Source organism: Lutjanus erythropterus, chromosome 6 (genome assembly GCF_056507025.1).
Source record: "Lutjanus erythropterus isolate fLutEry1 chromosome 6, fLutEry1.hap2, whole genome shotgun sequence".
Taxonomy (NCBI): Eukaryota; Metazoa; Chordata; class Actinopteri; order Lutjaniformes; family Lutjanidae; genus Lutjanus; species Lutjanus erythropterus.
In genome coordinates, this window is record NC_139322.1 from 17,871,909 (window position 1) to 17,894,490 (window position 22,582).

Consider the following 22,582-nt stretch of genomic DNA (forward strand, 5'->3'; position numbering starts at 1 on the left):
ATTCTGACAGGGTTGTTGTATTAAATTGCATTATAATCTACAAGAGTTGGTGTTTATGTCCACCCTACGTATATACAAAAACTAAACAGCTAAAAGACAGAAAACCTTGAGTTATGTTGTTCAGATGACAAAGCATGGGAAGTCATGAAATAAATAACCTCTGCTAACCTTAAAAAGCGTCTGAATCAGCTGTTGGAGGAGATGTTTTCTGCTCAGCTAAAACACAAGACAAATAAGAGAGCACTAACACAATAAATACAGTATTCCTTCGGTTTTTAGGGCTAGTTTGAAACCACAACGTCAAACTGGGTGTATAAGCTGAAGCCATTTGAGGTAGACAGAAACCGTGTCAGAGTATACACTTTCATACTGTCTAAAACCAATCAATAGGCTCACACACTGTCAAAGAACCGTAATCACTTGATTTGTGGCCCAGCGTGAGATGCCCCGCGACTCCACCTGAGACTGACAGGGAACCACTGATCTGGTATGGGTGCAATACAACATCATGGACCATGGTGGCTGAAGGAGTGTAATGAAAGGGGCTTGGGGGTGGGTGGGGGGGCTTGGAACTGACACAACTCAACAGGCTATTTACCAGAAAGAAGTCAACGCCACACATCTTCAATGTCTCAAGTCAACAGCAGCATTTAAACCTCAGTCATACAACCAGAAACAATTGAGGGTTAATTTACAAGGCATAATCTTTTAAATAGAATATATGGCATCTGACCATTGTCTCAATATTTTTCCCTTTGAGATATCTCCCACCCCGCACCCACAGACATAAGTTTATACCCCAAAAATCCCAATGACAGACCTCATGCCCATTTAACAGTCTCACATTGTTCTAGAGAATAGAGATTAAAAATATATACTATTGACTTATTGACTTCCAGTGTATGTTTTCTCTGTTTTCCCTACTATTTTTCAAGTTTAAAAAGATCTCCTTTGTCACAATGCAAGCTCAGAGGTCTTTTCTACACACACACTCTCAGACACTCACTCACTCACACATACATATATACTGTATATATATATATATATATTTATATATTAGAGGATTTTTTAGCTGAGAAGTTAGGCAAAGTATATATGTTCATTTGGACGGAATTCATTCAAAATGAGAAAGAATTAAACTCTCTTTTCTCCAGTTTCCCTTTTGAAGAGGACAAAATTTGAGGAATTTGGGAAGCGCTACAACATCACATGACTACTCAAGAGCAGGTAGCAAGGTAAAAAGAAGAGGAAATACATAAAAGGCCTGAACTTGTACAAGGCAGAGAGATGGGGCAGACGATATGGCTCTCTGTGGCATGTGCATTCCAGGGCCCTACTGACAGTAAGAGAAAATGTACAAAGTTCAAGGGAGGGGTAGAGAGAGCGAAAAGACCATCAGATAAAGGGAGAAGATACTGAGTGAGTTGTTTAAACTGGAACAAAGCTAAAGCAATAGTGCAAGACTACGCAGCGGGTCAGAGGAGGGGACTAGAAGGGAGAAACAAATATTCTCTCTGCCTGATTCATCGGTACACCAGGTGAGATATGGTGCCAGATTTGAAGTTGAGCTGATGGTTGGGCACGAAGCTGTGCTGGGGATTCTTTCGCGTGCATATATCCTTTGCATACAAGCCCATGCACGAGTCACATGACACCTTAGAGCAGTTCACGCAGGTGTGTGATGCACCTGGCTTGTTGCAAAACCCGCATCGTGATCCCCCCATGCTTATTCGCTCGCTGCTGCCTCCCTTGGGCGTTGTCAAGGCAACAGACTTGCTTGGAAACAGCTTAGTGGACATAAGGGGTTTCTCCACAATCTGGGGGTGAGGGTGGGGGTGAGAGTGTGAGTGGGTGAGTGTGAGGGGGTGCGGATGGAGATGGGAGTGGGAGTGAGTGTTAGAGTAGACGGAGAGCTTTTCCTTGACAGGAATGTATCCATCGAGGGGGCGTGGAGATTTGGGGTGGTAGTCCTGGAGGCCACAGCAAGGGGAGGGGTCCACGTCATGACAGGCAGAGCAGAGGATCATGTCACACCTCTGGCAGGAGGCCATGGAGGAGCAGCCCAGCCCACAACCCTGACACTTCACACTACCATGACCTTTGAGGAGCCATGCATCCCTCGCCTCCCGAGGCTCTCTGGATGGAGGTCGAGAGGGGGTCTGCCTCCCTCCCGTCCCCGCACCACCCCTCTCTGTGTACAAGTCAATCTCATCCAAAGAGGACAGGTGGTATGATGTGTAAGCATCAGCTGGGGGAGGTGACTGAATTGGGAAGAAATCCGCAATAGGACTATAGGACGGTGGAGCTGCCACAGAGAAGAGGGATGCTGAGGTGCTGGGTCTGATGATCTCATCCTTCATATCCTCCTCTGCATCCACAAACAGGGGTTCCTTCCTCAGACTCAACGAGGCCTTCAACACAGGCTTGCTGACTGCTGCATGCCAGTGACCCGCCCCATCTGTAACATCCACAGACTTAGATGGCCGGCTACCTCGCCTCAGGTGGTGGGCATGAGGCCTCTCTATATCCAGCGGCCGCACAGAGAGCCGAGCCATATCTGCCCCAAGGCTGTCGCGTCTGCGGAGTGCCTCAGCACAGCCAGCTGCATCATCCCTGCAACCTCTGCGCAGTTCCAGGGCCTCCAGCTCTGAGGCTGAACCACGGGCCAGAGCTACTACCTCTCCAAGAAGACGACACTCTGCCTGGGCCAGGAAGAGCTCAAACGCCAACTGGCGGAGATGATTTGCGCCTCCTGGGTGCTCCTGCAAATGGAACTGCGAGTCATGGTCGCAGCCGTAGCCGATGGTGCGCATTAGAGCTCGGAGTTCAGCGTCCGAAATGGCAGACTGCAGATGGTACACGTATGGGCCAGTGAAGGTCTAAAAGAGAAATGGGTTAATCAGGGTTAGTGTCAGCCAATTAACAGAGCTTGGCATGGTAATAAACCCAGAAAATCGAACTTGCACACTATTCATCTGACATCATATGATTCAAAGTTTGTTTGTTTTGCTTCTGTGTTTACTAACATTACAGATGTAAAAATTTTAACAGCGTTAGAAAATATTACCTCACATGCAGACATTGTATAAAGTATTAAAAAAACAGGACAACTAATTAAGGAGGGAGGATGATTAAGGAGATGTGGCTACCTTTTTGTTTACATACTAAAACAGAATAAATATTAAATAAGACACTAATTATGAGGAGTATTCGTATATGTTAACTATATATTGCAGGATGTTTATGTTATTTTTAAAGGGTGGGTCCACTTTTTTAGATTTGTTTCATTCTGTAGCTTCCCTGTGGTGTTCCTTACTTATTCAAACCCAAACAATACATTTTTGGTATATTTAGAGTCTTCGCAATGCCCCTCTGAATGACGACAGTGCTACACATAACCTCCCTCAAACTGAGTAAAGGGAGAGCATCAGCGCTGTACCTTACATTGCCACTTTTTGCTAACGACTGAGTGGGAGTTTCCATTTTAAAAAACAGGAAAAAATGCATATGAAATTGCCCTTTAATAAGTAAGTTGCTGATGTTGGGCGGTCTTATGTTACTGTATTTTTTATAGACATTATTAGGTACCTGATCAACTATGGACACAGAGAACTGACATTACATTTAAACAGAAAAGGTCATTTGTGGCCTACACATCATCACCCTGAATCTGTACTGCCTCTTTACATATCAGTCCTCAAAGATCAGTATGAAAACAGAACATATAAAACAATCTACATAAAAATGTCTAATTTTATTTCAGAATGCAAACTAAATTCACCTTTATACATCTGAACTCCTTCTTCCAGGGGAAAAGCAAGAGGTTGGTGCAGATGGTTTCCAGTGTGTGGAAGGCTCTCTCCAGGCTCTTGAGGTTACTCCCTCTCTGGCAGCGGAGAGAATTCTCCACCACTTCGTAGAAACGCACCATCCGGAAACGTTGTCCCGGATCCGGCTGGTAGGCCCCAAGCAGAGCTGTGGCTGTGGAGAGCAGGGCCTCGCTGTCCTTGTGCCTCCCTTTGTCCCCCTCTGGTGTAGTTCCAATCCATGTGTATTCCTCCTCCAGACGCTTCTCCAGTGCCGTCACATACCTCCGAAACAGGTCCTCTTTTAACTTGGCATCCATTATTGACAGCAGACTATCAGTCAGCTGTTATACTTTTCAAAGAGAGCCTCACCCCTTTTAGCATACCCTGCACCAGGATGCCACATTCAAGCACCATTTTGGGTCACCATAATTCACTGTACACGCTGGCACACACTCAACGTTAATAACGTTTTGGAGAGGTGGAAGAGGAATGAGACTTTGTGTCCAATCAGCAGCACATCCTTTAAACAAGAGATGCAGTTGTCTGGTCCTTTCAGTTGGCGTGGCTCGGCTGCAGCCTGTAGGGATGCCTTCTTACAGGCATCTCTGGTACTGGCTCAAAGCCTGACTTGTTTCCAGACAAACAGGCCTATGTCGTTGCAAGATGAGGTCAGGAGGAGGTTTTTCTTCACACTCTGTTAGTGCAGAGATGTATCTATTCCATTTCTTAGTTTCAGCATGTGAAGAGTTCAAGGTCACTCATCTTGAAGACACATCCATGATTGTGTGATTCTTGTGAGCCGTCTCCAAGCTGTAATGACACCAGAGAGCTTTATTAAAATGGAAATGTCTCATTCAGACACATAAAAGAGGGAAACCACATTTCTTTCTACTGACTCAGTGTTATTTCAATCCAAAAGAAAATGTATTTGTAACCACCATCATTAAGAGCATTTTTAAATCTAAATCTAATTGTACAGATAAGAGAGGGGGTGTATAGACATCACTATTATGTGAAAAAGTGTCTGTGCTCTGAGTGGGATGATGTGAGGATGCATCGTGTGGGCTATTCATCAGTAAAACAACTAATAGGTTGGACTTACTCGAATATAATCATGATATGCACAACCAAGAAAAAGATTACGGGGAACAACATTGTACAGAATTAGAATCAGACTCACTGTTGACAGATATGTTCCATTAGTCCTAGGCTCGTGTTTGCGTCAGTTCATGTGTGATCTGGCGGTACTACATGCGTGTAAACCATGGTAGCCTGCACTTAGCTTTAGTAAGCTAAAATTAAGCATGCAATATTAGACATACGGATATACAGACATGGGTGAGGATACGCGTAAGCCTAAGATCAGCTAGGAGGCTTGAATCACAACAGATAAGTGTGATTCACAGGCGAACTGGCCGGCTATTCCAGTTACCTCACATATCAATCGTAGCGAGTATCCGTGTAGCGGGCTAGCAAGCAACATGCCTTAGCTAACAACACCACCATGCATTACTACTGCGCATTAAGTGCAACAGAATCAGCCCATCACGACCAATGTTGATAATAAGAGGACAGCTTGTATGTCAAGTCTCCATGAATCTCAAACACGACAAAACCCGATGCTGACACTGGCATGGCCCCCCAGCTGGGTACGAGCTAAGCAGTGAACGCCCATTTCAGCGCAGCTGGCTAGCTAAAAATTGCTTTAGCTAGCAGGGCGGTCCATTGCTAGATAGAAATCTTTGGCGATTTTAGAGTTAATTATCTAAATATATACAGTCACTGTAGTACGACTCATACACGAGAAAGTCTAATTCTGCTTTGGCTAAGAGACCACACCGTTTTCTAAATAAAAACACCACCACCCGCACATCTTACCTTTAACAAGTGCTAGCCGTGACTAGCTACGCCTCCTCAGCTGTTGGAAATTCCCATCATCATACTGCGCATGCGCTCAGCACTGACAGTTCATCAGCATCAGTAGCCCACGTGCTGTTTAAAAGAGGGAGCCAGAGGAAGAGGAAGGGATACAGAGCCCACCGACTCCATCACTATCAGTCTGCAATATGTGCGATTTTAATGAATTTACAGTCTTTTTGGGAAAACAAAAATGTGAGTTCATGTGCAGTTTCATTCAGTGATACGTGAGTGCGCACAGAAAATATATTAGCTACTATTAGCCACAATTAAACAATTTAGTTTAATACACACTGGGCAACAATAACAAGTTTTAGGAAACTATTTTCATAATGTAAAATATTATATAACTAATATGAGTAAGCTATATGAAATTATGTTTATCTTCCTTTCTATGTATTTATGCTTTAGGTTCACATTATATTTTCACAACAAACAATCCTCGATTAGAAATTCTGCTAATTAAGGCTCGACTGACACTGGATTTTTTGGGGGTCGGTAGAGATATTTGGGGGGGGGGGGGGTGGTATCTGATATATCCGTAAACATACTATAATATGTAGAATAAACGCTCTTTTTTGTTTTAATGACCCATAAAATGGGTTTATCAAACGCTAAGATATATAATGGAAGCAAGATATTTTATAGTTTAACAATAACTGTATTGGGCAAAATAGTATCAGAGCACTAAAACAATAAACTTTGCATTTTTAATTATTATAAATGATTATCAATAAACAAAAACAGGCACATCAACGCAAAAAAATATGCAAATACATTAAACTACAATCAAGAAAAATAATCAAATATGCAGAAAATGTTGCAAAAAAAATTCTGATAGGTCAATATATACCTGTTGGACAGTATGTTGGTAATGTCAAACATTATTCAGTGAGAATTTGCTGCTTTTTTTGTTGTGTGGCATTTTGTGAATGTTTTAGACTGTCAGAAGATATTTCAAGATATCTCTTGAAAACTGTATTGGGCATTTTCACTTTTGACATTTTGTAGACAAAATATTTCACAGATTCATCGAGAAAATAGGAAATATAATGTTAGTTGCAGCCTTACATTATATCTACTTGTAACAATGGCTGTATTGTCACCATTAATTAAAAGTTAAATGTTGTCTGTCTACTGTTTTTATACAATAATTTGACAACATATATTTATGTGTTGTACTCTGAACGATAACTCCGCCCCCTCGCGTGAAAAAAGAAGTAGGACCTGGTGACGTCGTCACAGGAACGGTTGGTGGGGGACTGACGGACTGACTCAGTGAAGAAAAGAAATGGCGATGCTCGGAGGGTTTAGCGCAGCACAGCACAAGAAAAGCGCCTCTGACGGGAACAGCGATGTGTCAGAATTCCTCTGTCCAGTTTGCCTCGAAATTTTCGACAGTCCCGTGACAACACAATGCGGCCATACGTGAGTATTTTGCCTTTTCTTTCGATCGTCCTCCCCTCAACCCACGTCTGCCACCAGCGATTCAATGGTACGGCGTGAAAACAACGAGGGGAAATGCTTGTTTTTAATCATGTCGTAACGCCAGAGTTGCAAAGCATCGACCATGCGTGTGCTTACGTTTGTTGTGACCCTGCAATTCTATTTTATTCTCTTGAATATTTGGCAAAAGGGAATCCAGCTTGGTAAACCAGTTTCAGTTTTGTTTACATCAAAGAGGAGGCCTCACCTGGGAGTTGTAGTTCAGATCTCTATTGCTTGTATTCGTCGAGCAACTTGAAAGGACTACAAGTCCCTGCGCCCTCTTGAGGTGGGGATTTTCCATCTGATTTACAGGAAGCTATTCCAGAGAATGACAGCATTTGGTTAGTGCATTTTATAGTCAGTCTACAAATAGGAGGAATACTTTCTCTTTCAGTTCACAGCGGCCTAATTAAAACTGATGTCACTTTAATTGACAAGTTTTCTTTAACTTGTGCATCGTGACATTTCTTCTTTGTCTTTTCAGGTTCTGCCAGAGTTGTTTGCAGGAATGTTTGCGTCCACAGAAGCCTGTTTGTGCTGTATGTCGGGCTGGGCTGGGTCACTGGACTAAAGCTGCTGAGCTAGAGGCCCTCATCCAATCATCTGTGGCGTCTTGCAAGGGATGTGGAGCTCAGGTATGTCTTACAACATTGCAAAAGCCATTATACAGGATTTAATCACCTTTGCTGGATTGTTGTTAATTGGATTTGGATCAGGCACAAGGCAGTCACTGGTCACTGAAGATGTCATAATGAAATATGAATGAACTTGATCTGAGTCACAGCATGGCGGCACAGTGGTCAGCTCTCGCACCTCACAGCAAAAGGGTCCCTGTGCGGGGTTGCTGTGGGTGCTCCAGTTTCCCATCGAGAACATGTATGCTAGGTCAGTTCTCCTGTCAGTACCCTTGACCAAGCAGCTTTCTTACAAGTTACAGGCTCTGCACATTGGCTACCCACTGCTCCTAATACTAGGATGAGATAAATAGAGAGACTGAATTTGACTGTCTAATTGTACTTTGTACAGTTGTTTATATCACAATAAAGTTGACCTCTACCTAAACTTCAAGTTCTAAATGCAAACATTTCAGAACTGGAGATCATCTTGCAATGGGATCACATCAGCCACAACCCCTGTCATGTATTGATGTTTCAACTCAAGAGTACTCAGTACTCATCACTGCATTATAAGACAAGTACTCAGAATTTCTGTGCCAGACCACATCCTTCTTCAACTCAGTCTTTATTTTCAACTACATACTTGTTAAATTTCTTTCAACAATAGCAACTTTTGGTCATATCACCTGTCCTTTTGTAAATAAAACAGTCAACCTACAGGGGAACCCATAAGAAGATAGCTCTCTACTGACTAACATCTGTTTACTGACAGACATATAACCACCAGGCAAAGTAGTCAGAACCCCTTCTGTCCCTGTTCTCATTACAGTAGGTGTCTCCACATTGACACTCACACACACACAGACTCACACTGTCTGTTGTCACAGTAACAATTACATCACATTCATTGTGCACCAGCAGTTACTGATGTGTCTTTCTTCACTATTCAGGTTGGCCTTTCTCAGATGAGAAGCCACACAGCTGCCTGTTCAAAATACCAGGAGTATATTGAGGAGGGAGTGAGGACCACTGCCCAGAGCCAGCCTGCCATCATCAGGTGAACTCCCTCATTCACTCATTCACTATTACATATATAATACACATTCAATAATTTATGCTACGGTGAGCTGTAAAGTGAGATTTTGTGTTAGATTTTGTTGCGTAACTGTAGTACATATATCCAAAATCAAGCACTACATAGTGGATTTTCCTTTTTTTTTTTTTTTTTTTTTTTTTTTTTTTTTTTTAAATATAGGTGAATTTTTGCAATCAATATATACAGTTTGTGTAATGCCTACATTTTATATCTATGATTACAAAGAAAGAAATTGGCAGAAAGTAAATACCATGTAGTGCACTAGATACCAACTAGGGAGTGATTTCTGACATAACTCAAGACTTCACTATTAGCCCAGTTCTACATTCCATTCAGGGAAAAAAATCAATTATAAATATGACAGAATAACTTAAAGGAAATCTTTGGCATGTAACACAATAATAACATAGATTTCACTGTTATGGGTTTGTCTATAATATGTATAGGATAATGTTTTTGTCACTGGGCGAGGTATAGCAGGGCGTCCACTAATCTGGTTCCTTAATTCTGCTTGTGTATGTGCCCCTGGACAGGATAGTGAACCCCACATTGCTTCCTATGAATGTGAAATGTTGTAAAGTGCTTTATAAAATGCAGATCATGTACCATTACTGTAAAGATTGTGGACACTGACACTCCACTGGAAATACTTTTACAATCCAGTCTGATGTGGCCAAACACAAACCTTAAACTTTGTACCATATTCCTAATCCCCTCATAAACAAAACAATCAACCTGCAGAGTAAACCCATACGAAGCCAGTGCAAAAGCTGTAGTAATTGATTATTTGGTTGAAATATTTTAACTGTTACCTTCAATTAGACCTCATAGTGGCTTGTGTTCTATCCAACACTTGTATTTCCTTAGCCTGATGATCAGACTGAATTGTCATTTTTATTAATTAGACATGTTTAGACTGGAGCCCACATACTGTAAGTGATGGGGGATGAAAGTCTTGACTGATACAATCAACGACGACTAATCATGTAGTGGACTTTTGAAGTTAATTTCACTGAGCTACAATAGTTGAACTAATTGAGAAAATGATATTGCTCTGCTGTAAGAAAGACTTAAAAAACAGAACTTCTATGCTAATACAACTATTATTTTAGCTAAAATCTCAGAAGATCCAAAGTGCAACATTCCTATAGCTGAGAAGAAAATCTTTTTGTAAACAAAGGTCAGTTGTGTGACATAAATGATTGATGATTGATGATTGATGATTGTTTCTGTTTCTTTCCCAAAGTCCAGTGCCAAATCGCTACACTTTCACCTGCCCATACTGCAACTGCCAGAACCTAGATCAGGACGGCCTGGTTGAGCATTGCACTACCCATCATGCTCGAGATTCACGCCAAGTGGTAGGAAATCAAAGCACTACACTTTGACTCTTAAGAGTCACTCTTTCAAAATAAAATTCCACACTAGAGGTGTAACGGTACATCTATTTGGTACAGGACATTCGGCTCAGCATGCAACTTCCTTGGTTTGTCACTCCCTGTGTCCCAGCATATCAAAATCATCTCTTCATATCTAATACTCGCACTTGTGGAACAAAAACGCTAGTGCTATTTACCTGAAATGTTTTAGCCATGCACCAGCTGTTGTTTATCAGCTATAGCATGCTAGTTGGCTAGTTTTCTTCAAACGTGTCAGTTCAGATCGCATCACCTAAATATGTACATTAGTAGAATACAGAACAAACCAAAAACTAATGCTGTGTAAAGTCAAAGGAATGCAGGATTTGAGTATGTGGTCAAAGTGTGTGAGCTCTCCTATAATGTGGCTTCATGTGCGCAGTCAGTCAGTTGTGCTGCTCTGTACAGGGATGCAAAGCACTCAAGATTCCTGCAGTCCAAGTTTAAACTGTAGCCCTATGCGCCCAACAAAGGAAGGCACACTCTTAAAAATATGAAACAATTAAGATCAGTGTATATGATAGAATAGTGGAACAGAATGTGCCAGAGTTGTGGCTACTTGTTCCCACTGGCTGTCTGCTTTATATCATTTACCATACATGTGTTTGCAGCCCTGTCTGCATACACAGGTACAGGTTGTTCAGGAATTACTAACAAGTCAGAGTCTAATGAAGGAGCCTTACTGACGCTTATGATTTATTTTTTGTTTTGCCTGAACTGTTACAAATAGAATTATGAACAATGAGCCACTGTTGAGTGTTTAATTTTTTCCACAATAAATCACAAATATCTATTTTTTTGTTTCTCTGCTGTACCAAAAAACATATCAAATGATGAAGATGAAGCTTCTTTATTACTCTCATTGTTTCTGTCCAGGTGTGTCCCATCTGTGTCTCAATGCCTTGGGGGGACCCTAACTACAGGAGTGCTGACTTTTTCCAGCACCTGAAGATCAGACACACCTTCTCCTATGATACCTTTGTTGTAAGTCGAGGCTCTGCACACTATCTGTAGTTTCTTTTAATGATGCTAGTGGTCAGTTAACTTACTAGTTGTGCTTTCTTCTCTCTTTACATCCACGTCTTTGCAGGATTACTCCACAGATGAGCACACAATGATGCAGGAGGCTCTACAGCGCTCCCTTTTGGACAACTGAAGTGTGAAGAACAATCCACCAGAGGAGGGATCCAGTGAAGTCTTAAGAAGACAGAACAACACACTGTATCATCATTCATCTATCATGAGGATGGTGGTACTAAATTACTATGGGTAATCAGTTTCACAGGGATTTGGTCTTGTTGCTATGAATCTTAAGGTTTAATATTCAGAAAATAAATCACTCATTATGGTTAAAAACAGCGTACAGTACTGTCTGATTTAGGAGTGATACTATGTTTCTGGTGTGATAATCGCTTATACTTCCCCAGTTGAGTCTGTAGACTTGATAGTTTGTTGAATATCTATTAAATTATGTTTGTTAAAGCAGTTTGTTCATTGATGACATAGCGTCATATAGCCAAAAACTTCCAAAGTTGTGACAAAATTTTCCCTGTCGTCAATACTTGATGTTATAAGAGGGTTTGACCACTAGGTGGCTAACTGTTGCCAGCAAATGACAAATTTCACTCAGTGAAGTCGTCCAGTAAAGTTAACAAAAATATATAATAATCTACCCAAGAGTGACTCTGCATGTTTTCGCTCAAAAGGGGAGAAGGAGTTTTTGTTTTTGTTTTTGAGTTTATTAGCAGATGGAAGCTCTGTCTTTTTTTTAAAATGTTGTTTCTGGGTGAAGTGTGTGAGAGCGTGTGTATGTTCATTCTGTTTTCAGAGATCTACTGGAAAGAATAAATAATATGAGGGTCAAACAAAGCCAGAGAGGGCTGATTGCTTTATTGTAATGTTTCTCCCTTATGTCTTTGTGCCTGCTGGTAGATCTTGTTTCTGACTTCCAAAACACATAGGGCTAATAGTTCATCCAGTGAACCAAAAGATGCAAGGAGGAGACCATCCGTGTGTCATAATCGGTCAGTTCTGTGTTTTTCTTTTTTTTTTTTTCTTTTCATTTTGGTGAGAATTTATTTGCGCGTGTGGCCACAGGGGGGCAGTAGAGTCCCACTGTTCTCTGGCCATCCATCGACAGCCACCAGCCCTCACAAGCCTCCTGGCTCTGTTGCAGAAACATAATTCAACACAGATTTCATTCTATAAATGTGCTTTACTCAATGTGTTGTTCTCCAGCTTAGATTTTTTAACTGGGTTTTGTTCAAATGCAGCATACAAAAATGTCACTGATCTTGAGAAACCGAGGTTTTACAGGGGTTATTTGTTCTAGCTTTAACAGAATAACCACAACTTTGCTTTTAGACGATTGATGACGTGACTTAAGATTTTTAAATGTAACTTAGTGTTGTGTGTTTTTTCATGCCCAGTGTCCAGTTTGTTTTGCTGGCTTTCTTCTTTCTTAACATCACTGCCAACAGAAAAAAAAAGAAAAATATCAACATCATTATTATTATTATTTGTATGCTTCCAAAACTGACAGCATGTGGAGTAACAAGAAAACTCAGTTTGACTTTGCTTGATTTTTTTTTGCTGAATGTTTTCATTTTAATTCTTAAAATGTGAATTGTGTCTATCTCTTATTTTACATAAGTGTTGTTTTTTCCACTGACTTGTAATTGTCACAAATCAACCATATACAGTAGTGCAAATCTTCACACACACACACACACACACACACACACAGTTGCATTGCATTTGTCTTCTACCAACAGGTAAATAAAACTTAACACACCCAGATCAAGTAGCTCTAGAGCAGAACCTTAATGCCTTTTTCACGTATAGTCTTTGGTGCCACTTAGCCCTAGATGTTTGTTTCTCTCTCCAGTAAAATGTGTGATGATTTTGTATATGTATCTCATGTATAATGGCCTCTTTTTTTCCTTTCTCAATATATCTCTCATTCTCTTTTGTCAGCCCTGCTGTTGGTGGGTGCTAAATCCTGATAAATTAAAGCTCTTTAATTATTTAAACCCTGGCCCCAGAAATCAGGCGAAGTGATTTATACCTGTGTGTATGAGACGTGTGGGGGAAGAAACAACACTCGCTGCTTTGATGGATGACCACAGTGAGTGAGAGTGTGTGTGTGTGTATGAAAGAGAGCAGTTAAAAGGAAGGTAATGTACTGGGTGCATCAATTTTAATACAGGATTCATAATCAGGAAAAGGAACAAAACGAGTCTCAGTGAAAATTGTGGAATATATTAAATAAGTTAACCTTTCTACAAACTTTTGTTCAGCAATAAACTGATATGGTGTTTTCATTCATTTGGAATCAATGTTCATTTGTAGAAAAAAATTAAATTCTCATTGTCAAATTTTAGAATAGTCAGTGGAAAGTAACCAGGCAGATTAACTTCAGTACAATTTTGAGGTCGTTTAGTATTTCCATTTTCTGCTACTTTATACTTTACTCCACTACATTTATTTGATAACTTTAGTTTCTAGTTACTACGCCAATTCAGACTATTAATATAAAATATAAATTAACTAATAAAATGATAAAAGATGAAGATACCCAGCAGTATATAAACTAATCAAAATGGGCTCTGCAACACTGACAAAATAGTGGTGAAATATTATTAATATTTGCAATTAAAATGAAAATCTTTGTGTCAAAATTTAAAATAACCAGTGGTGGAATGTAAATAAGTATTTTACATTTACATTTAATCAAGCACTGTACTTAAGTACAATTTTGAGAAACTTGTGATTTTACTATTTCAGTTTTTCTGTTCCTTTATACTTCTGCTCTATAACATTTTGGAGGCAAATAACTTTAGTTACTAGATTCAGATTATTAATATAAAATATAAATCAATTAATTATATTGTGTTATGATACATAAGGCCACTGAATCCCAACCTGGGGGTCCTGACCCCTAGTAGGGGTCGCTAAAGGCTGTACGGTGGAGTTGTGAGGCCTTCTTGATTCTAAGGCGTGTAAGAAAACTTATATTTAAAAGTATACAGGTCTATATCTCAGTATTTTATTCATTTCTGTGAAATTGTTATTTTTAAAGTTATTTAAGATTTAAGCTTTTAAAAAAATCTTGCAGATTAAGGGGAGAACCGAGCTACAGTCACAGAGCCTTCACTCTTATCCTGCATTAGAAAAATACACAGTTAAAACACCCAAAGAGCTCATAGTAAAATGGAAAATTATGAATCTGGAAGAAGACAACACTGAATTTGTAAAAAAAAAAAAAAAAAAAAGGAAGCATATTAAGTATGTATGATTTTTTTAAAAATACACATACAGTACAAAATTGTATAAAAAGCTCTAAAAATATCAGGAAAACTCATCTCTGATGCAAAATTCACAGGAGAAAATGTGCTCAGAAATCATTCAAATCAATTATTTCATTGAAATTTCCAGCAATTATTGTGTTCATTGTTTGAATTAATTACAGTTTATCAGTTGTTCTATACTGTTATTGTTATGCATCGAGAAAAATGTGAAGTATCCATAAAATATGTCACTTTGTCAGGGGTTGTCAGTGCGTCTATTCAATGATAGAAAAGGGTTCCCTGAAGGAAAAAGGTTGGGAATCACTGGATTAAAGTACCCAGCAGTGTAGAAAGTAATTAAAATGAGCTCCACAGCTGCAACATCAAAGTGAAGAACACATGAATGCATCAGTGATTATAATCCAGCACTATATGTATTGTATTTTAAAAAAATAAACGTTTCCAATAATTGTAAAACTACGGATTATCTGGGCTGATAATTGCACCGACCAATAATCAGTCAATCCGTTGGTCATATATTACATATTAGAGCAGTGTCATGTCATACCAACAGTAATCTTGCAATGTGTTTTTGCATGCACTTGTATCAGTGCTGAGTTTATGATGAAACTCAGGCCCTTCGGTATACATTGTCCACAGGGAGAGAAACCCTCTCATCTCTATTCTTTCCTTTGTGTGCCTCTTGTATCTGTAATTACTGTAGCTAAATGATATTACAGTGTCTCACCTAGCTCTACGGAGAGTCTCACCCACCAAACTTCTTGATGTAGTCCCCCCTTTCTTCTCTTTTCTTTTTTTTATTTCCCCCTTCCCTCCCCGATCAGGTTTTTGCTCCTGGCAGATAACGGAGAGACGTTAGCTGTGAGAGAACTAACGAGATACTCGAGTGCTTCTGGGCAGGAAGGAAGTCGAGCCGAAAAACATGGCAGAGAGAAGTCTTTCTTGTCTGTTTGGTGGCGGAGCTAAAAAGGGAGAGGGGGGCCAAGGTGGGGAATAGGAAAAGGAAGAAAGAGAGGAAAAAGGGAAGAGAAGTGAACACATTGAATAAAAATTTCATAAAGTTCAGCATGTGGTTTCTTTGATGCGAGCAATAGATAGTGTGTGCAGTCTGCAGGCTCTGTGGAGGCAGCAATTAATGCTACATGTGCCCACAGGCGCACTGTGAGAGGCGTGGGGACGGTGGCTTGTTTTATAAGTGTGTCGCACCATCACTCTACCCTAGACACCCTTTCACCAGCCTTTTGTTTTCTTTCAGAAGTGTAAACCTCCTCTTCCACCTACTGTAAGTCTCCTGAAATTCAGCATCCCCAAACTTGTGGGTTTATGCCTCTCAATAGCTGTCTGAACTGGTTATCACCAAGACATCTGAACTGTCACGGGTGAACGCACCGTAAGTCCAGTCAATATTTCTGTATTATTGTTGAAATTGCATATTTCTGAGTCATGAGTGCCTGGCATAACCCAACAATCTCAGATAACAGAAGATTCCTCTCTCTCTGTCCTCTTGATTGTTGGCAGCAGTCTGAAAATACTTCCTTTCAGTCCAGGTTCAAAGGTTTTCTTCCTCCTATTTCACACTCATCACACAGCACGTTTTGCCTAAATGTTTGGTCAGAGAGAAACAAGGTGTATATTTGGGATGCATGATTTTGGACTGATGCCGTTAAGGCTGTGCAATATATCGGTATAGATTTTATCGCAATATGGCATGAGTGTTGTCTTTTCCTGGTTTTAAGGGCTGTGTTACAGTAAATTAATGTGATTGTCAGAATTTACCAGACTGTTCTAGCTTAACTTATCCACATTATAGATGATCATTTATCAAAAACTCATTGTGTTAAACGCACAATATGTAAGTTCTGCAAGGGGTAACTCTTTAAAATGATAAATAAAAAAAAAAGATGTAGTTGATGACAGCAGCAAAGTAGCGTGGGATCATGGGACTTAACTACCATTGCTGATGAGATTTTCATCAGAGTAGCATGATTAAAACAGAAATCATGTTCAAAGACGTGGTAATGTATTAAAGTTTTACACACTTTTAGTCACTTTGCTGGCTTCATTCCTCACTCTCTGACATAACCTCTTTTCCCCAAAGTTACAGCAACTGGCTGCTAGTAGAAAATGCACCATAATGTTTTGAAAACAGTCAGGATAATTTATATAATAGTATACAACTCAACAAAATATATAACATAGATGTAATTAAAGCTTTAATATTTTGAGAAAGCAATAGCAATAGTCATCTCCACAATGTTGTCTCAATATCAATAAATATCAACATCAAGCTGTTAAGTCAAAAATATTGTGATATTTGACTTTGTTCATATTGCCCAGCCCTACAATATATACATATATTTCTTTACCCTCCTAATTGCAGAGAACATCAAGTCTGTCCTGTAATGGAATTAACACATTATTGTGCCAACTCTTATCTTGATGGCCCAGTGGCAGTGCAGACATAAAATACAATGCTTTTCAAAATGTACATATTCACTGGGAAAAATAATGAAAGCTTCTGCTTTTTGCTGGTGTCTGTTTCCTTTTGTTCTTCATAAATTCACTGTAATAACTGGGATGACATCTCTTAAGGTAGGCAATTAAATTTGTAGTGTTGAGGGAGAGCAATTTGACTCCCTCTTGCATGATTGCTGCTGAGCAACCACTGCAAATAGCAACTTTACTATCTGTTTCGGCCACTTCTTCGGCCATCGTGGACATACTCACATCATATGTGTGTAATGAAAGCATCATCTTATCGGCCTGTCAGCATGAATGCTCATTTTAGACAGAATATATAATTTTAAAGCCTTTATTATATTATTTGACAATATTATCATGCATCCCTAAGTCAGGTAAGGGGTGCCCTGGAAGCTCAGTTGGTTGAGCGTGCGTGTCCCATGTGCTGGGGATATCAGACATCTGCAGAAGCCTGGATTTGATCCCGACCTGTGACCTTTTGCTGCATGTTGTCCCATCTCTTACTCCCCTTTCCTGCCTATATTCAGCTGCCCTGTCTTCACAATAAAGGCAAAAAGCCCCAATTTTTTATAAAGTCAGTCAAGTAAGAATCAGAAATACCGACTTGTATCTATCACCTGGTGCTTTAAGTAGAAGAATATCTAACATAAAAAGTGTGACAGTATACCTGTGATATTAAAAATAGTTATGTGATACACAGAAAGGGTGACAAGAGATAGGAACTCCTCAAATGTCTGGAAAGTTCTCTCTCTCGGTCTATCTCTCTCTCTAATTTTGCTGAGGCAGGTATCTGTGATGAGGTGCGGGGCGTGTGAGGAGAGCGCTGGGAGTTTGTTCACCGTAAAATTCCTCAAAGTCAGGAGAAACAGGAAGAGCGGGAATCCTGCCACCCGGGCGCTGCAGCTCGGGCAGGTTGGTCCTCTCAAAATGTTTGAACAGAAAGTGCCACTGGGCTTCCCCGACATCAATACTGGTTCTGCACCAACTCCTCTTCCGCTTTTAAACTCTTAACAACCGACCCCCTGCCTCAGCCAGACACACACACACTTCTGGTGTTGCTAGCCTGAGAGCAACCAGACTTAACTTTGATTTAATTATGCCTGCAACCAACTTGGCCCTGTATCAGCTGAAGTGAAACTTGTACATCTTGTGTGTGTGCATCTATTTTTGTGCCCTCTACAGCCCAACTCCTGCCAATATTATGCCACAGGTAACACTGTTTATCTTTAAACTGCATCTTTAAACTCTAAAAGTATCTGTTACTTTAAATCAAATACAATATACTGAGGGAGAAGAGTCATTATTTGATCTGTTTTTTGAAAATCCAAGCAAGGAACTTTGATTGATTTGACGCTACTGTATGTGACTCCTTGAATCGCTGCAAAGAAAAACTCCTCACACCAGTTTTTGCCCCTCTAAAAGCTTGGAAAGTTCTCAGAATCACTGTTTCGGCAGAAATATTCTCCTGGAAGTGAAAATGAATATGAAACACATTGATGGAACTATCAGGAGAATTGCTAATCATTGCTTCCTCATTTATTTATTTATTTATTTGAAATCCGCACAGCCACTGTACTAATATTTGAAAGTTAAGCCCTCTAAGGTGTAAACGAAGGGGGGGCGAGGTCCCTGGTGGATGTGTGCGTGTGTATGTGTGTGTGTCACAATGGAACAAGCAAGCCAAGTGAGGCGAATGGATCTAAATTTTACTCCCCCTCTGTGTACCCCTGTAGACCAACTAAGATATGTGTGTGGAAGAGAGCGCGGCCCAAGGCTATTATTCTCCCATTAATTTTTCCATTTGAAATCAAACCTCAGTGGGCGTGCATGAGGGAATCAGAGGAGGGGGGAGAGGAGAGGACTGGAGTGGGGATAACCTCATCGGGGTGCGGTGGGGGGGAGGGACAAGTGTTGGTTGTAGCAGCGTTAATGTCCAATAGGGGAGGCAATTTCACTTTCACAGGGATTCTCATTATTTGTTAGCCTGTCTTCCTTCTCCCTCCTTAGTCTCCCTGGACATTTGCTTGTTTTCCTTTTATGTATAGCTATAATATATCGAAATGGATGAAGAAAGTCAAGCATTTTCTGTTTTTGACTGGTTAGAGCAGGTGTGTCAAACATACGGAATCAGAACCGGTCCACCAAAGGATCCAATCCAACCCACTGGATGACTTTGCAAAGTGTGCAAAACTGCAGAGCAGGCAATAATTCCAGGCCAGAATGCAGTCCTCTGAAAAAAACAATAAATACTTCTTGTGGTCATATTTTAAGATATTAAACATTTGCAAAGTCAATCGGCAGCTTCAGTTGAAAAAAATAAGCTGTATTAGACTTCTACCTTAAAGGCATAATATACACTTCTCCCTACAAAAAAGTATTCACCATTGCAGTCCTCACCTATGACCCACGTGTGTTGGTGGCTGTACCTGCAGAGACTCTGCCTTCTGCCTGCATTTGCTTATTTTCTCATTATTTTGATCATTTTGATGTGCTTGGGACATTGTTTTTAGTTCCAAAATACATAAATGTTTTGTGCATTTGTCGATCTACTGTGATCTGTATATCATAATGCACACGTAGTGGCAGTAGACTGACTGACTTGTTTTCTCTTTTTAACAAAATTAAAGTGTTATGACACTAAAACAGAGAACTTACATAGTCTGACCTACACGTTTTATACATAGCATTTTATTTATTTTTTTCTCCTATTGATTTATGTATTTTTTGTGTTTCCCCTTTCCGAATAAATACATAACAGTGAAACACAAACAAAAATACATACACAAAAATATCTAATTAAACTTACATGTACATATTTCTATATGCATGTATTAATGTGTATCAGTATGAATGCACACTGACCTTGGATGGGGTAGGGCTGGGAATGGGAAGTGAGAATTAGAATAGGAAATGTTACCTGTACGTCTGTCCCTGTTCTTTGAAAGGAAAACTCAAAATTAAGTGTATAAAAGTAGACTGACTTCATATGTATCTATTTTGTAAATGGACGGATTGGTTCATTAATTGTCAGCATTTTCTGTCCATCTTTAAACTTTACTGATGTGACCCTCTGGAGATCACATTGTGCTGTCTGTGGCCCATGAACTAAAATGAGTTTGACGCTGCTGGGTTAAAGAAGCCCTGGTATTTTGTCTGCAGATACATACACTTGTATCTGTACAATCCTGTAAATGTTCTAATTTTACCCGTCTATCTCACTTCAAATTGCAAAAACTTTCAGCACATGCAGGACACCTTCCACCGTTATATTCCTCTGCACACATACAATTGAGAAGACCTGTTAACCTTCATCCCTCCACCCTACCAACCCACGCAAACACACCTCCTCTACCTCACACTTCCTCTTCGAGGCTCCTTCAATTCCAATCACTTCTCTCCACCCTGTTTTCCCCCTGTCTTTCTTTGAAAAAGCGCCAGTGCTTGCTAATCTGTCAATCAGATGTTGTCCTGTTGTGGTGATGATGGGGGTCTGTGACGGTGGGCCATACACCTCCAACAGCTCGCAGCTCTGAGCAGCTCGATGATTAACCAGGCAGGTAGTGAGTCAAACTGCTGACAGCAGAAACACACTGACAGCTGATTTGGAAGACAATGGTCCCGCTCCCTCTACTTAACTTGTCACGGCAGCCAAAGCACCTTCTCCATTAACTTCTGACACATCTGGAGAGATGGAGGGAAACACTCATTTATTGCACTGCATTTAAAGATATTTGGACATGTTCACATAGGCTCTAATACTCAGAAACATCCAAACAGGTCCATTTTGGAAGAAGTGATCATGTTATCAATAGCCGCAGTTATAGAGACTCCAACTTAACTAAACATGGACGATAAAGAAAATCTGTTAAGATATCGCTTCACGTGCACCAAAGCATTAAAAACTAAATACAACTACTTCGGCAAAGGAGTTCTTCCTAATGTGAAGTGTAAAATCTGCCAGAAATATAACAGCAGAAGAAAAAGTGGTTCCACCTATAAAAACATCAGTTTTTGATTTGATCAATAGCTGGTTGGAATCTGGCTTTCTTCATCTTTTTTACAGAAGCGTGAATAACTCGTTTCAAGTGTTTCTACAATCAAGGTGTTCAACAATCCTTAGATCTTACACGATAATCACAAAAAAACTCCAAGGCACTCTCTTTTAAAACAATTAAAATACCTTTACTGTCAGAAGATGTTCATGTTGGATCTTAAACCAATACATTACAATTCAGCATCAAATTTTGTCAAAGGCTTTGTCAAAGGTTGATGTCCAAACACGTCAGAATTTGTTACTGTAATTACTTTTTTTTAACAAAGTGTGTAAGCATGTGTCCCTTTGCAAAGAGCACCTCAAACAAACTCATTTTGAGGAATTGCTAACACGTAATCCTGAGATCTTTTAAGGTCTCCGACAAAAAAGGTCTATCAGCCACAGATCAGTTTTGTTTCGATAGGACTGGATTGTCTCTTCCGATTGAGGTGGTTACAGGAGGGCTTTTTATTCTGATCGGGCTAATATTAAGATTATTGGGGGAAATAAGGATAAAAATTTATTATTTGTATGACAATCAGTTAAAGAGAATAGTCCTGCTAGGCCCGTTATCCCAAAAACAAATGCACATTGCTCTGAAAATACACACTTCAGAGTTGGACTTCAGTCACTGCCTGTCTGGCTCCATTAAAAGATTTCTCTCGTTTTTAAAAACTACCGCCTCTAAAAGAATATTAATGACTTCTTATGACTCATAAACAGACACTTACTCATTTAGCAAACATTTGGCATTAATTTTAAGTCTAATGAATGTGAAACAGACATACTGTACTGGAATGAAAATTTCAAAGGAAAGCATGTTGGCTGTAGTAATGTTGTCAGAAAATCCAGTGTTTCAACTTTGTATGTTTCCTTAATCTCTGATCACGTATCATGGTCATTTTATGATTTAATACAGTAAATATCTTTTATATTATATTAATATTATTATAATATTATATTTATATTTGTCTTCTAAGATGAAAAATGCAGCTCAAAATGTAAAAATGGAACTGATTAGAAACTTGCAAAAGCTTGTTCTAAGAAGTTCTGATTTATGGCATCAGCGTTTCATTATAGCTCCATCAGAGCTTGAGAGTGAATAACAGTATAATAGCATTATTGAAGTACTGCACGCCCTCGTTGTGGTCGTGATATTACTGTGAGTGGCTTACAGGAAAAAACCTGAGAACCTTTAACTGCACATGCAGAACTGAAGGCCATACAGTGTCAGAAAACTCAACATCGCCTTGTCTCTCAGATTAATAGTCCAACACTTCCCAATTATTAACCGCTCCTGCAGTGTACCATTCATATTCAAAGCTGTTTACCTCCCTCCACTTCCTGTGCTTTGTGTCTTCTGTCTTTACAGGAGGGAATGGACGACGCAGGCAGATCTGTCAATCAGACGGC

At 39.9% G+C, this 22,582-nt stretch overlaps 2 protein-coding genes across 2 annotated transcripts; one reads left to right on the forward strand and one right to left on the reverse strand.

Moving 5' to 3' along the window:
• Window positions 1-256: 256 nt before the first annotated feature.
• Window positions 257-5,762, reverse strand: spata2 (spermatogenesis associated 2). The gene is made up of 3 exons (XM_084720944.1): window positions 5,688-5,762; window positions 3,782-4,619; window positions 257-2,879 (listed from the first exon to the last, which is right to left on the reverse strand). Exons 2-3 carry the CDS (start codon window positions 4,124-4,126, stop codon window positions 1,524-1,526), a joined length of 1,701 nt encoding a protein of 566 aa, XP_084577070.1. The 5' UTR covers window positions 4,127-4,619; window positions 5,688-5,762; the 3' UTR covers window positions 257-1,523.
• A 1,190-nt stretch (window positions 5,763-6,952) lies between these two features.
• rnf114 (ring finger protein 114) lies at window positions 6,953-12,840 on the forward strand. The gene is made up of 6 exons (XM_084720945.1): window positions 6,953-7,154; window positions 7,699-7,849; window positions 8,782-8,888; window positions 10,174-10,288; window positions 11,222-11,329; window positions 11,436-12,840. Exons 1-6 carry the CDS (start codon window positions 7,018-7,020, stop codon window positions 11,499-11,501), a joined length of 684 nt encoding a protein of 227 aa, XP_084577071.1. The 5' UTR covers window positions 6,953-7,017; the 3' UTR covers window positions 11,502-12,840.
• The last annotated feature ends 9,742 nt before the right edge of the window (window positions 12,841-22,582 follow it).

Excerpts from the sequence above, each read along its gene's own strand:
- spata2 (XM_084720944.1), bottom strand. The coding sequence starts at position 4,126 with ATGGATGCCAAGTTAAAAGAGGACCTGTTTCGGAGGTATGTGACGGCA. Across the intron at positions 2,880-3,781 it reads AGGAGTTCAGATGTATAAAG|ACCTTCACTGGCCCATACGT; the intron begins GTGAATTTAGTT and ends TTTCTCTTTTAG.
- rnf114 (XM_084720945.1), top strand. The coding sequence starts at position 7,018 with ATGGCGATGCTCGGAGGGTTTAGCGCAGCACAGCACAAGAAAAGCGCC. Across the intron at positions 7,155-7,698 it reads ACAACACAATGCGGCCATAC|GTTCTGCCAGAGTTGTTTGC; the intron begins GTGAGTATTTTG and ends TTGTCTTTTCAG. Across the intron at positions 11,330-11,435 it reads TCTCCTATGATACCTTTGTT|GATTACTCCACAGATGAGCA; the intron begins GTAAGTCGAGGC and ends ACGTCTTTGCAG.